General features: G+C 44.0%; 1 protein-coding gene across 39 annotated transcripts in view; it reads right to left on the minus strand.

The window, feature by feature from the left end:
- Positions 1–13,033, minus strand: part of tns1b (tensin 1b) — a 136,375-nt gene that overhangs the window by 71,791 nt on the left and 51,551 nt on the right. For 5 of the 39 annotated variants that reach the window (XM_078090128.1, XM_078090127.1, XM_078090125.1 and 2 more), the window contains exon 1: positions 7,876–8,419. The exons of 28 other annotated variants lie outside the window; for them this stretch is intronic. In XM_078090128.1, coding sequence (XP_077946254.1) covers positions 7,876–7,896 — 21 coding nt within the window. In that variant the 5' untranslated portion in view covers positions 7,897–8,419. Of the gene's footprint in view, positions 1–7,060; positions 7,199–7,546; positions 7,639–7,875; positions 8,420–13,033 lie in introns of those variants that run through there. 6 more of the 39 variants (XM_078090132.1, XM_078090131.1, XM_078090129.1 and 3 more) reach the window with 4 other exon arrangements.

Genomic DNA, 13,033 nt, shown 5'->3' on the forward strand with positions numbered 1-13,033 from the left:
GGAGCGCCTGCTCATTCTCACCCCGTCTTTGTTAGACAGGAGTGGCGGCGCGGAGAGGGGAGAAGCTACGGCTTGTTTCTTTTGTTCTGAAGTTACGGCGGGGGTCACGTTCCCTTCCCAGGCTCTTTCAGCTAAGAGCCGGTATTTACCAGCACGCTAATTTACACATTTAGCATGGTTCTCACAGTCTGGCACCAGGCCAAGTGGTGAAGGGGTGAGGGGAGGGGCAGCGAGGGGGGGGCTGCCACAGCGAATTAGGGTTTGGGGTGGAGCCGTTGTATCATTGCTACTGTGCAATTTGTGATGGGAAGGAACCCAATTCAACAAAAAAAGGATAACTCATTGTAATGTGATTATAAGTTATTTGAAGTGGTCATTTTTGGTTTGCGTGAAGTAAAACAAGTTGAATTACTTTATCTATCCAAGAACAGCACATAAACGTTAGAAAATGCATTTCCACTTAACTTTGTGTGTTATGATCATTTTTATCAAGCGTTACAAATATTTCCAAGTGCTCATAACTATAATTGTACAGCAGATTCTCACGTTCTTGAGGGTGTTTAGCTTAGCTTAGCTTACCTTAGAAACAAGAATCATGGGAGAACTCCTGCCTTAGTCAAAAGTGAATAATAGCCTTTCACGATCCCCCAAATGTTGTATCTTAGTGACACTGTTAGGATGAAAACAGTTTTCCACATGATGTCATTGAACATCTGTTCAGTCCCAGGAGATGTTAGGATTCAGTATAAAGACGCACTCGGGTCAGTCTAACATAAGACATGAGATGGAAAGGGTTTAGGAATGACTTCATACTGTATGTCTTAAAATATCTACTTTTAAGACATACAGTATCAAACTTGTTTATATTGGTGTCTGATATACATTTTCCTAAACAAATGTTCATTTTAAAGTATAACTGTTGGATACAAGGTGTCTTCAACTTCACTGAAATTTTCCCATCACATGTGTGTGTAAATTTTATACACGGTGAGGGCAGAGAAAACTGTCCTCCCTCTGCAGCTGTATGCGAACACAAACTGTCCATGAATCATTCTGCACAGTGAAGGTCAGGAATATCAGTTACAGTAAGCGCAACACATTTTTGAGGGGCTCAAAGAATGAGTGGAATCTACCCTTAACGCAGTAGACTGACTGCCGGGTCAGAAACTAGACCCCAAAATGATTGGAAATGATTAAGCATCCCAACTACCATTGAGCCTGTAATGCACAATAAAAATTGCCACAAAATAGGATATTACGGTTATAGCAGTTATGGCAATTGTGCCGACTAATATTTAACACGGTAGAATTCATGGTTTGCCACAGTCTTAACCATAGTCGTATATATAAACAGACTGTGCAATTGACGACAGGCCGTGAGATTTATTGACAAAATCTCAAGATGTCCCTTTGGTAGCTGTAAAAAAGAAATTGACATCATGGGTCCTGGGTTTGAATAAGGAGCTTATTATAAAACATGCTGAAATGTAGTGGCTGTAGTAATTTTGACGGATGTACTTAACCTATGTTACATACTTATACTCACATACCACAATTTAGTTAAACTTAAACTGTCACATACATAAATTGAGTTACCTACGTTACTTAAAGTTACGTAACAAACATATTCAATCATGATCTTTTCCTGAAACTAACCAAATCAAAGTAAATGTGTTGCATAAACCAACCCATGCAGGATTAAGGAATGAATACAAATTAAGATTTGTTGTTGTTGGTCGTACCGAAGGGTTGTAACTAACCTCCTGGTCTGCTGCTTTGTGGTGATCCCGTTTCGTCAACTACAGAAAGACTTTCAATTCCACATTGGTTGAAGCGGCGGGGAAGTGGAAGCCGTATTCGCTGCTGTCTTTCTGGGCTATATCGACTTTGCATATAAAGGAGCGCCTCGGTCTCAGAACGCAGGAGGTTGTTGTCAGGAGGGAAATTGGACAAGCTGAGGCGAGTCTGTACTAAGACCGAACCCCGACAGGATGAGCTATTAACTTATAACTCTGGCAGAAAGCCCCTGGGAGGGAAGGATATCTATGTTAACAAGGATCTTACAGGCAACTACCGCTATAACTCACACCTACACACTGAACTGCGTTTAATGACAGATGGATGGACTGTGTCAGGTTTCACATTTCTTCCCGCCGAAATCTCTCCCTGTCTTTCTTGTCCTGAAAGCATCAACTGCACAAGTAATACTATAAATACTTTAAATATTTGTCTCAGGAGACAAAACCAGCACTGCCATTAGTCATGAATAAGCTTGGGAATGTTGTTATGCTAAATTGTTACGTTACACCGTTACGACTTTACCATATCATTAACTAGTTCTGTTGCCTAAAAGTAACCAATTGTTTCACAGACGGTTTTTTTAAACGTTTTTTAGTTTGCAAACGTCAACACTGAGCGTATCCAGACACCTAAAACGTGGAAACATTTTTTGGGGGCGGACCGGGTTAGTTTTGGCAAATGTTGGCTGCAAGGGGAGATTTGGGAACCTGGCACCTGGCAAGTTTCCTGTCTTTCTGTTTGAGACCAAGCCCCTTTCACCATCAATCAGCCATTAAAGCAAACAACAACATGAGGCCTTCCTGGCAGAACCAAGAAACCAGGTCTGCTTTCTATAAACATTCCTCCGAGAGACGTGACGACTTAATATCGGAGAAGAAGGAAAGCCATTCCAGTCGAGTGGGGCACATACTACGCATAGAGTTCACATGGATGTCATATGGAATCACACTGCACTTTTGATGATGTTTTAATTTTTATTTGAATCAAATCTAACTGATTCCATGTTTTTTCCATCAATCGACGATGAAATTTAATTTCTTCACTATCTGAAACAAAAGGTAGAAAAGGAAAATCAAGGATCATTCTACTGAAAAAAGGGCACTTTAAATATTTTTATCAAGCTAAAATGAATATGCACCCTCTCGTCTTTGTGTGGATTTATTGTAACCAGTAAGTTATGTCGTTTTGGGGAAGCAGAGTTCCGAAATGGTTAGGGGTATTACATTAAAAATGTAAATATGTACTGTCTTCCATCCCACTGGCTGTACCTTCCAGTAACGTCTAATGCAAGTTGATGCCTTCAGGGCATAGCCAGGAGCTGCTTCTCCAAATCTGCTGCAAATCTCCAAAAAGCTGTACGCAGTGATGTAATATGTGACCACGGAGGTTCAAAGCGGTGGCATCTTGTCAAAGTCCATTAGATTTGCATCAAAGTACAGAAGTCAGCAACTAAATCCAGAGCTACGATAGAAACAGAACAGTGTGGTGTTGGAGGTGGATTCTTAAGATGTGACCTCATGAACCCTTGTCTCTCTTATGCTTGCTGAACAAACACACTAAGAGACCTCAAAACTGGGCTGTGGTGCTGCCACAGAATAAAACCCGAAAACGAAAATATCCTAAGTTGTCTGTCTCTTTCTACTTTATCTATCAAGTAAGCACAATGTTCTTTATTAAGGATAACTAGAAACTTTAGCAAACCCTGCAGTGAGGTCAAATAAATGGTTCTGTATGTGCTGTCGGTTGACATGCTTAAAAGGCTTCAACTAAAGGTTAATTTTTGAAGTAGTCATTAGCCCAAGCTACGGCATAAGATCAAGAATAACCATTTTCCAAATTTTCTAAACAGTGGAATTCACCTGGACAGAGTGGATACTGGATACAATACAGCATCTGCATGAATAGTTGTAGATGTTAACCATCTACCTTGTTCACCCTCTACTCCGTTGAGCACTAAACTGACAGAAGGTATTCATACCATGCACAGGGAAAAGGCTTGTCCATGGCCGTGATTAATGTACTTCTGACTTTCTACAGTGGAGAAACTGAAATCTCCCCAGAGTAAGGTTGCCACTTATCCTACCTGTCAGACGACGTGCAGGGCTTAGCTCATGTATCTGATGGCATCGGAGCAATACAAGCTGAATAAATTTATACATCGCAAAATTTGAGGCTTTCCACATGCCCCAAACGCAACACAACTTCAGCTGAGTTTCATTGGGACAGCCACATTCAATGAAGATCAAGTTGCTTTGAAGCCAAATAGGTACAATTTATCAGATGGAGGTAAATGAGGCTGCCTGCCTCCACACCAGAATCATGCTAACAGCTACAATGTGACGAGAAGACACGGCATAGCCATTCGTTTGGGGAGTTTGGGGGCCATCTTGGTGTTGTCACGGCAAACGATGATGTGCAGCTGCATGTCAAACTAATAAGACGTGTCAGATTGGGAAAATTATTTTCCCTTCGTTCTCATTGCATGACTACGAAAATGCCAACGCTGAAGGGCCATTATACCAATCCTTAAGCTTGATTGCACAGAGCTATTTGAAAGTTTAGCCGTCATTAAATGTTTCACTATAATGTTTCGGGTTTTTTAGGGGTATCATGAGAGGTTCCCTCCACTTAAGGGGTATTAGACTGCGAGGGTCTGTAGACAGCTTTAGCCTGAGTGGGCTGGCACCAGTAATCACAGAAGGACAAATAGGGGGACGTAATGATTGTGGGCAATTGGTTTCTTTCAGAGTCGAGCTCCTTTTGAGTGGAAACCAACCAAGACCTCCTAATGTCCAAAAGTTGAAACACAAACCTGATTTGACGCACGGCTTTGGTGGAAATGACGATTTGAGTTGTGGCAAGAAATTAAACCAAACAGTATAACTGGAAACACTCCATCGTTATGAGTGAAGGAATGAGGCTTGTGTTGGTCAGTGTTGGTGGTCTTTGCCGCTTCTTAAAAAGGTACTAAGTTGTTACAGCCTCAAAGCAGTAAATTCAGAGTCCAGTGTTCATTTTTAGTCTCCGGATATGTTCCGTCATACACTCTTTAAACGCCTTCCTCTGGGCCTGTGACAACATATTCGTCAGTGGACCTGCTAAGTAACTACATTACAGTGAAACATATGACGCCCTTGCAAAATGCGACACTTTTACTGTGCCTTCAATGGATACTATTAATCACACTAAAAGCCTAACAGTAGGCTATGATGCTTTGGCACGGCTAGAGGTTATTTATGTTGCTAATGTATTGCAAGCTCACATTTTGTGCCACCATTTAGTCCAGATGACAAAGGGAAAGAATAAATTGCTGCGCACACATTACAGTTTTGCAGAGAAGTTTTGTGAGGATCAAAGAAACAATAAGCTTACATTCTTATAACAGGAGTGGAGACATTCATCAAAAACGTGATTTGCACAGTCAGAATGTTCGGGATCAATCAGGATTTTTTTTTTTTTAAGAAAACCAAAATGCTCTTTTTTACCGTCATTCAAAAGGTTAAACTTTGCCTTTAGGAAGAGAAGCGCGCGCACACACACACACACACACACACACACACACACAAATGGTGGATAACATCAGCAGACAAGCATGAAAATCCATGCTGGTGGATTTTAATGGCCACGGACCACTGCCTAATCCCAGAGACTCACACACACACACAGACGTAGCCCCTCAACACACACTCCCCAAAACGGCCAAACCATTTCTATGTGGCCGTCCTGGCTGCATGTGTGGTGGTGTGTGTCTGCGGTTAGGCATCTATCATGAGCTGCCTAAAGGAGGGGGGGTTGACTGGAGCACTGTTTCCCTGGCAGATGGTAATGATGAAAAATGCCTTCTCTGAAACCCAGTACGGCACGGGCTCCCTGCCAGTGGATGAACGCCATTCCCACACAACCAGGAGTCATGGGTAATGCCACCGTCCGGGCAGAACAGCGCTGCTTTACATTTGTGTTTGACAAGGAATGCTTAAAAGGAATGTGTGGGTCACACGGGACACGGTGTCGTCAGTATGTCCAATAGCGCGAGTTACAGCACATTTGAAGGTGTTATTGTAACTATGGCTCAGATGCTGCAGTTGCCAGGAGAGAATGATTAGCATAGTAGATTTCTGCAAAGCACAGATCCCTTGAATGTGAATGTTTCTGCATTCAGTCAGAGCAGTGGAACAGAGGACGATGCGGTGACGCAGTCCGTCAAGTGATCGTTGTCAAAAAGCAATGTGGTTTCACAACAAGAACGTAGCATTAAGGGCGAAAGGCAAGGTGGGTGCAAAGGGGGCCGGATGTGTGAAACAAACATCCTGCAGACCACTGTTTGTGTCCGGTGTGAAACGTACAGCGCCGACTCAACGCTGTACGTAAGGTTTTTTTACATGCCGCAGTTACGCTTGTTACCTAACCCGATCATCAGGTCATCTAATCACTGATGCTACTGTTGTAACTGTTACGGTTATTAAAACCAAAATTTCCCTTATTTCTTTTTTAGTCTAAAACTGTGGTTTTGCTGCTCAAACTGCTCAGACCTAACATATTGTGTTCCAACATCAGTCACATGTCATCGTGGGTTTCTACAAGTGTTACACAAGGCTCATATGAAACATATTTTTGTTTCATTCAACCTACCCGGCGGTTTCTAGGAATTAACGAAGTTATTATTTCCTGGCGACTGGGTTGTGAATGACTGTGACATGTGGCGGCTCACTCGTGGACAAGAACCAAGAGAGAATCACTGCACGACTCTGCAGTTTCTCTCTGTTCCCTAAAGTGTTTAAGCTTTGAGTACGAGTTGGCCTCTGGGTCTCTGCACACAATGAAGCTGTCATGTACATTATAGTGCGCTGTGCACACTGTACTTGATGGGAACTTTGGAGCGACCGGGTACGTACACGGTGCACAGAACCCTGCAAGTGATAGCGGCCAATAACCAAGTAACTTTGGGTGTGAACCCTTCCTATCTAGAACGTCACAAGGTAGATACAGCCAATCGGACCTGCATCAGCCTGCAGTTGTTTTCGAAGGCCCCACCTGAACTATGGTACATTAATTCATCTGTTAGAAGCATATTTTAAGAACAAAACACAATTCAAGGCTTATCATATATAGTATAACGTGCAGGCAGCACAATCCTCCAAAGCAAATAAGTATCCATTAACAAGCCGGACAGCCACACGGGCACGTTGACAATCTATGCATTTCACAGTGTGCGCTTTATTTTTCCCAAGTTCGAGGCAAATTGGAGGCAATTGTGACTCACTCAAAGTGGCAAAAATTCCAAAAGTGCAGTCGGGTTTTCTCACGCCTGGGGCGATCTTTTTTGTCAAACAACTTCGGCAAGGTCCTATTATGAAACACCACTGCGGCTGAGTTCATGGCTGCAGACACTCACAACACTGAAATCAGTGGAGGAAGGCTTAACACACATTTCTCTCTCTCTCGCTCTCTCTCTCTTGCGGAAGACTAATACATTTTTCACAGATGAGGTACGGCTGATGTGTGTTGGCACATTTCCCTTTTCAGACTGTGGGACCTCTGTGTCGGATTGGGTTTATACAGTGCAGTGAATACAAACACACACTAAATGACGGCCACCACCGTCATTCCAGCCGCGACCGTGGGGCCCGCCGACCACAAAACATGGTAAGCCGACGGGGACCACACACAGACACGAGCGCTCCAGAAACAAGCCGCCCCAACGTCTGCAGTGACACAACAAACACGCACTCACACCTCTCTCCCTTACATGCTCCTTCACACGCACACGGTGCTGTGGATCCGTAGTCATCCGCGGGAAGCACAGAGGCAGCGCTGCCGCTCGGATCACTTTTTCAAGACCTATCCAGAAGAATGCACATTCATATCAGACCTGATGACTCGATACATATGCAAAGACCCAACAACAAACCCTAAAACTCACAACCCTCGATGCCGGGTTGCACACATGACAATTTGTTTTTTAAAAAGAACATACGTCTGAGACGTAAGCAAAGCGTGCAGCGCTTTGGGACAGCCGGGAGCTTCAATACCAAACAGGCGGCAGATGTTTTACCCTCTTGCAACCAAACTCCTTACCTGAAACACCGCGGTGGCCATCCTGTCTCAGTGTGCGTGTCCTTCTCTCTTTCACTCTTTGTATTTTTCTGGTCTCTCCTCTGTGTTTTAGTGTTGCATCGTCCTCTTTCCCCCCCCCGCCACCCTCCCCTCCTTCTCTGTGCAGCAGCGAGGTTTTTCACTGCGCGCCAACCAGATGGCTAAAGCTAAATCCACTCACTGTTACCTTGGTGCAGCGCGGAGACGGAGGAGTGTACAAGTGTGTGTGTGTCAGAGAGAGAGAGAGAGATATAGGCGGACAGAGAGAGAGAGAGAGAGTTGGTGTGTGTTTGTGTTGCAGGCTCCGGGCGAGTAGGTCTGGCTAGTCTCTCCCTCTATCACTCCTCCTCCAAGAAAACGAGCATGAAAATGACTAAAAGAGTCTTTATGCGAGTGTGGGGAGAAGTGCAGCCAAAGACAGATCCCATAACATCCCACAACTGGAACGGCGCAGTGCAGCACCGGGTGATGAATAAGCAGGCAAAGTCGCTCTACTGGCTGTGGGTGTTTCACCTCTCCTTCTCTCCCGGGCTTTTCTCCTCCCTCTTGTTCAGACCATTTTTTGCTCTCCTCCCAAAAACGGGGGAGACACACGAGTAACAAGAAAGGAGGAGAAATATTGAACCGGATTTCCCAGGGAGATCAGGGGGAACGGGACATGAAACAAAAGCACAGCCCCTTTTCTGTCCCCTTTTCGTCCCCTCACTGTCTTTCGCACAACACACACATGCTCATTTCTCCTCGTTATCAGCTTCTCAAGTTACACGTTAAATATGAGTCGCCCCCCACGCACCCTTCTTTTCCGTCTCTTTAACTCTCTCGCTCTCACTTTCACTCACACACAAACACACACACTCCCTCTACAGCTGCAACAGGAGAGAAAGTAATGTACCATGAATTAATCCATTGACTTCACACCAACTCCAAAGTCAGCCTGTGTCAACAGCGGCGTGGAGATACAGACTTATCGGTCACCGGCTCAGTCCTTCAACTCACAACGGCAATGATTCACACTGACTCCAAGAGTTGAACTCTGCGTTAATGATGCTGATAAAAGGAGATATGAATGTGAATGTCGAATCTGAAATCATGCACAACTGACCCAATACAGTAAGACTGCTGATCACTGTTTGATTACTAGCCCGTTAACTAATTCCCAGCGACCAATAAAGAAAAAGACACATATTCATGGATCATGTTACCTGGAAAGAATGCACAAAAATGCAAAATGTACCTTTAAATCTGTATTCATCCCTTTTTTGCAACAATTCAGTTGACCCGTCTCTCTTCTGACTGACATCAAAGTGGAATGCATCACTTTGTTACAGTGCAGAACTGTATCCACTCCACATTTGTAGCTATTGTATGCTTAATAATCTTAATGAAGAATTACTTCATCAGCATGGGAAAAACCATTTGCATAGGAAATTAATGATGGACGTGGCAAATAAATCAGCCACCTGGATTATTTCTTCTCAAAAACAGCAATTTGGCAATATCTTACAAATCCCATTAGTAAAAAGAGCAACATGTAACAGTGTGCAGGTTAGAATCTTCTACATGTGCACTGCATGCAAGCATTGAGCGTGAACCAGCTTGTTTGTATCGTACTGATTCAAGCTGCTGCTGCTGCTGCTGGATATAAATCTGATGAGAGCGATGATACTCAATCAAAACAGCAATATGTGAGCTGAAAAAACGAGAGCTGAAAGATGCTAAAAATCTCCGTAGAGCTGAGCAGATCTGCAAAACCAGGTCATGTTTCCTTGTGGAACTAAAAGACTCCTTTCACATTACAGGGATTTCATCAATTCTTCATCTGCAAATATTGATTTAAAAGCTTGGGAACACTGGATTTTATCTCAGAAACAATTATGGTGATAGTCAACCAGAACGTTGTTTTTGATTTAGTTTCCACAGGCTCACCTGCTATTATCCAGTAGCAGACAAAGCGACGTTACTGAGGAATGTTTGGTACAAATTTTTGGCGAGTGAAGTATTACGCCTCGACATGGAGCGGATGACCATCGTCTTTCATGTTGCTCGTAAGTAATTACACGGCAGCTAAGTCTAAAAGTAACACCTTTATTTGAAGCCGTGTTCACCAGATGTCGGCTCAAGGAGCCGTTGTTTAATTCGCTATTAATGAAAAGGGCCAAGAAGGAAGGAAGGAAGGAAGGAAGGTGGGGTGGTGTGGGGGGGGGGCTAACATATGATTTATGGTTACAAAACAACATGTTTGTTTATGTGCGATGCACACGGTTAATGAGGAGGCCGGGCTGAACACTGGGGGGGTGGGAGTTCCCCTTGTTTTCTGGCGTCTGTCTCGGTCCGTGCGGGTCTCCCTTGGAGCTCTGGTGTTGCCACATTTGCTGCAATGCAGTTGTGCCAACAGTTACGCTTCTGTTTGTTAGGGATTGAAAAGCACGGGAATCCGTCTATATTTGAGGCCAGTATGTTTCTTTCTTGGCCTCCTCTATTCCCCGTGTCCCGGCTTTTATTGCCTTCAGGATCCCGTGACTCCGGTCTGTGGGACAAGAGGACAGTGGGACGCTTAGACGTCCTCTCATGTTGGACCAGTACTTCGATAACCTACGAAATCTTCTGTTTTCCTATCTGGTAGCACGTGAAATGTAAGATTTAAATAAACAATAAGAATGACAATGGAGCACCACTAAAGCACGAGGGAGAGACAGAGACAGCAGGAGGACACAACAAGTACAGCATCCTTGGGAGAGGGTGACACACGGGCGGATGAGCAGCGTATGAGACAGACAGAAAGGGAGGGACATTGAGAAAGAGGGCTGCCTGGGTGAGGTCCCATTCCACCGGTCTGACTCAGGCTTTCCCTGGCAGCCGCGGAGGCGAGCGGATCGCTGGCCTCCAGCGCCCGTTGGAACGCTCCACGAATGCCCATGCAGAGTGGATTTAACATTGATTTTTCTCCTGGATGCTCACGAAAAGGCCGCAGGAGCTCAGACACAGTGGAAAAGCCGCCACTCGATTCGACGGGCAAGAGCCCGCTGGTGCAGTGGTCAGGGAAGATTAGTTGTGCTGGAAGACAGCCCGCATGCTCAGCAAATTGTGTGGGGCAATTAAATCTTAACTAGCTAATGCAACCGCATGCTCTTCAGAGCCGTTGCCCTCCCTCCTTCCATCGCTGTGTGTCCTGCATGCACTTGGCCCGTGGTCGACATTCTTTCCAGCAACTCTTGATTACTCCATCGTGTTACAGGCTGGGCGTTACTGTTTGTTTCCTCTGCCGTATCTATGCACATGTCGCTACCATGCGTTTGCTATGGACATGGTCATGAGCCAGCGCTGCTCGAGTAAGCCCCGACCCTCACGCGGTGGAACGGGGATAGCTGACAGTATGGCGGACCAGTGAGTCACAAAGCTCGGAATTCAGCATAAACAGCGACGGCAGCTTTCCGTTTGCAAGTTCAAAGTTGAGAGCGGCACCTGTCAGTATTTCTGTCGACAGTGGATTGAAGGAGTGGGTGTGATGTGAAAGACATCCTGCGCAACAAACCCACATGCAATTATCACCAGGCAGCAATTCAACATTGTTCTGCTCGATGTTTTGTTTCTGAAGCACGCAACTACTGTTGAAGTCTCACCGCTCTGCTGGATGCCTAATGAGCGCATGTTTAATCACTTACGTCAATGTTGTGTTTACAGCTTATTTCGCTTATTTTCTAAATCTTGCGGTAGTTTCAATTCAGAAACATGTTCAGAAACAAATTAAAGGCCATATGATTGACCCCGTGTTTTTTGCCCATAAACGCGTGGTGTCATAAGGAGGAGGGCAGAGTGGCAAGCACGTGTTCTGTCCTGTGACAGCTAATTCAATTCGCCTCGGAGCCGTCGGCTCTGTATTTGATCAGACTACAAGCTGCTTACTCGAAAGTACAGCACATACAGCCGCCCCACCCATTTCCCTTTGGCCCGCACTCGCTTCCATAACACTTACATATAAGTTCCACATGTTCTCTTGACAGGAGTTCACCCCCACCCTTCTACGTCCTCACCTTCCTATTGCAAACTCCCATTTCTCACTCTCCGCAGAGCGCCACTGCATGGAAAAGGAAGGAAGTCGTTTGTGTTGTTGCTGGGATTCAATACCACGCTGACACCTTTGAACCTTCACTCAGGGTTATGCAATGTACAAATACAATGTGTGCCGTCTTTCTATTAATGCCTGTTCCATCTCACTCTCTGATGTGAGAGCTAGCTCTGTGATTTCATTCCAGTCCCAGAATGGCTTAAGACTCCTCATTGAACAGTGAAAAAATAAATCAATATTAGCCTAGAGCAGATAGAAAACAGATGTGACCTAGTGTAACTGGTAAGCATCTGGAGATTTGAGCTCTAGAATACTGCTTTGTTTTTAGAAGGACTCTACTATCTACATGATCTCCAATTTGAAAAACAAAATTCTCAGTTTCAAGTGATTTTGTACAAATCAGTTGAAAATTGTATTTTGTGATCACATTTGTTTATTGATTATAAGATATACATTATAAATGAACCATCCATTACAATGAATATACACACTATCCATTACAATGAAAACACTGCTATGATCACAGATTCCCAAATTGCCAAATACTGGTTGTTATTGTCTAATTTGCCTAAATTTAATTAAGTAAAGGTTAATCAAAGTTGAACTGCGGACATAGTTAGTAATCCAATTGCTGATAAATGACTAAATAATATTTGAGATCAATTTAAATTACTAAGTAATTCGCACTCTGACAAGGTGAAGATAAAGCTCTTAAGGGAAAGTAAAGGGATCAGTTCAGTTATTTTTTATTCTGAGGGGAACATGTATGTTTACAAATGTCATTAATTCATCCAATAGTTGAAGAAACACTTCACTTAAACCCACAACTGTCAACACACGGGTGTAGCATGCTAATGAGCAGATGTTGTCTTCATTTATTCCCTCTATTCATCTATTTTGGTTACATTTGAACACATCAACTCTCCTAATTACTCTTTATACCTTTTTACCTTCTTCTTCCTGATAGTTTCAACGTTTTCTATTATGTAGCACCATCAGAGAAAAAACAACACGTCCAAAGTGAGTTCACTGCGTCCTTTTGGATTCCCGACACCGTTAGTCTACCTCGGTACC

This window comes from Gasterosteus aculeatus, chromosome 16 (genome assembly GCF_964276395.1).
Source record: "Gasterosteus aculeatus chromosome 16, fGasAcu3.hap1.1, whole genome shotgun sequence".
Taxonomy (NCBI): Eukaryota; Metazoa; Chordata; class Actinopteri; order Perciformes; family Gasterosteidae; genus Gasterosteus; species Gasterosteus aculeatus.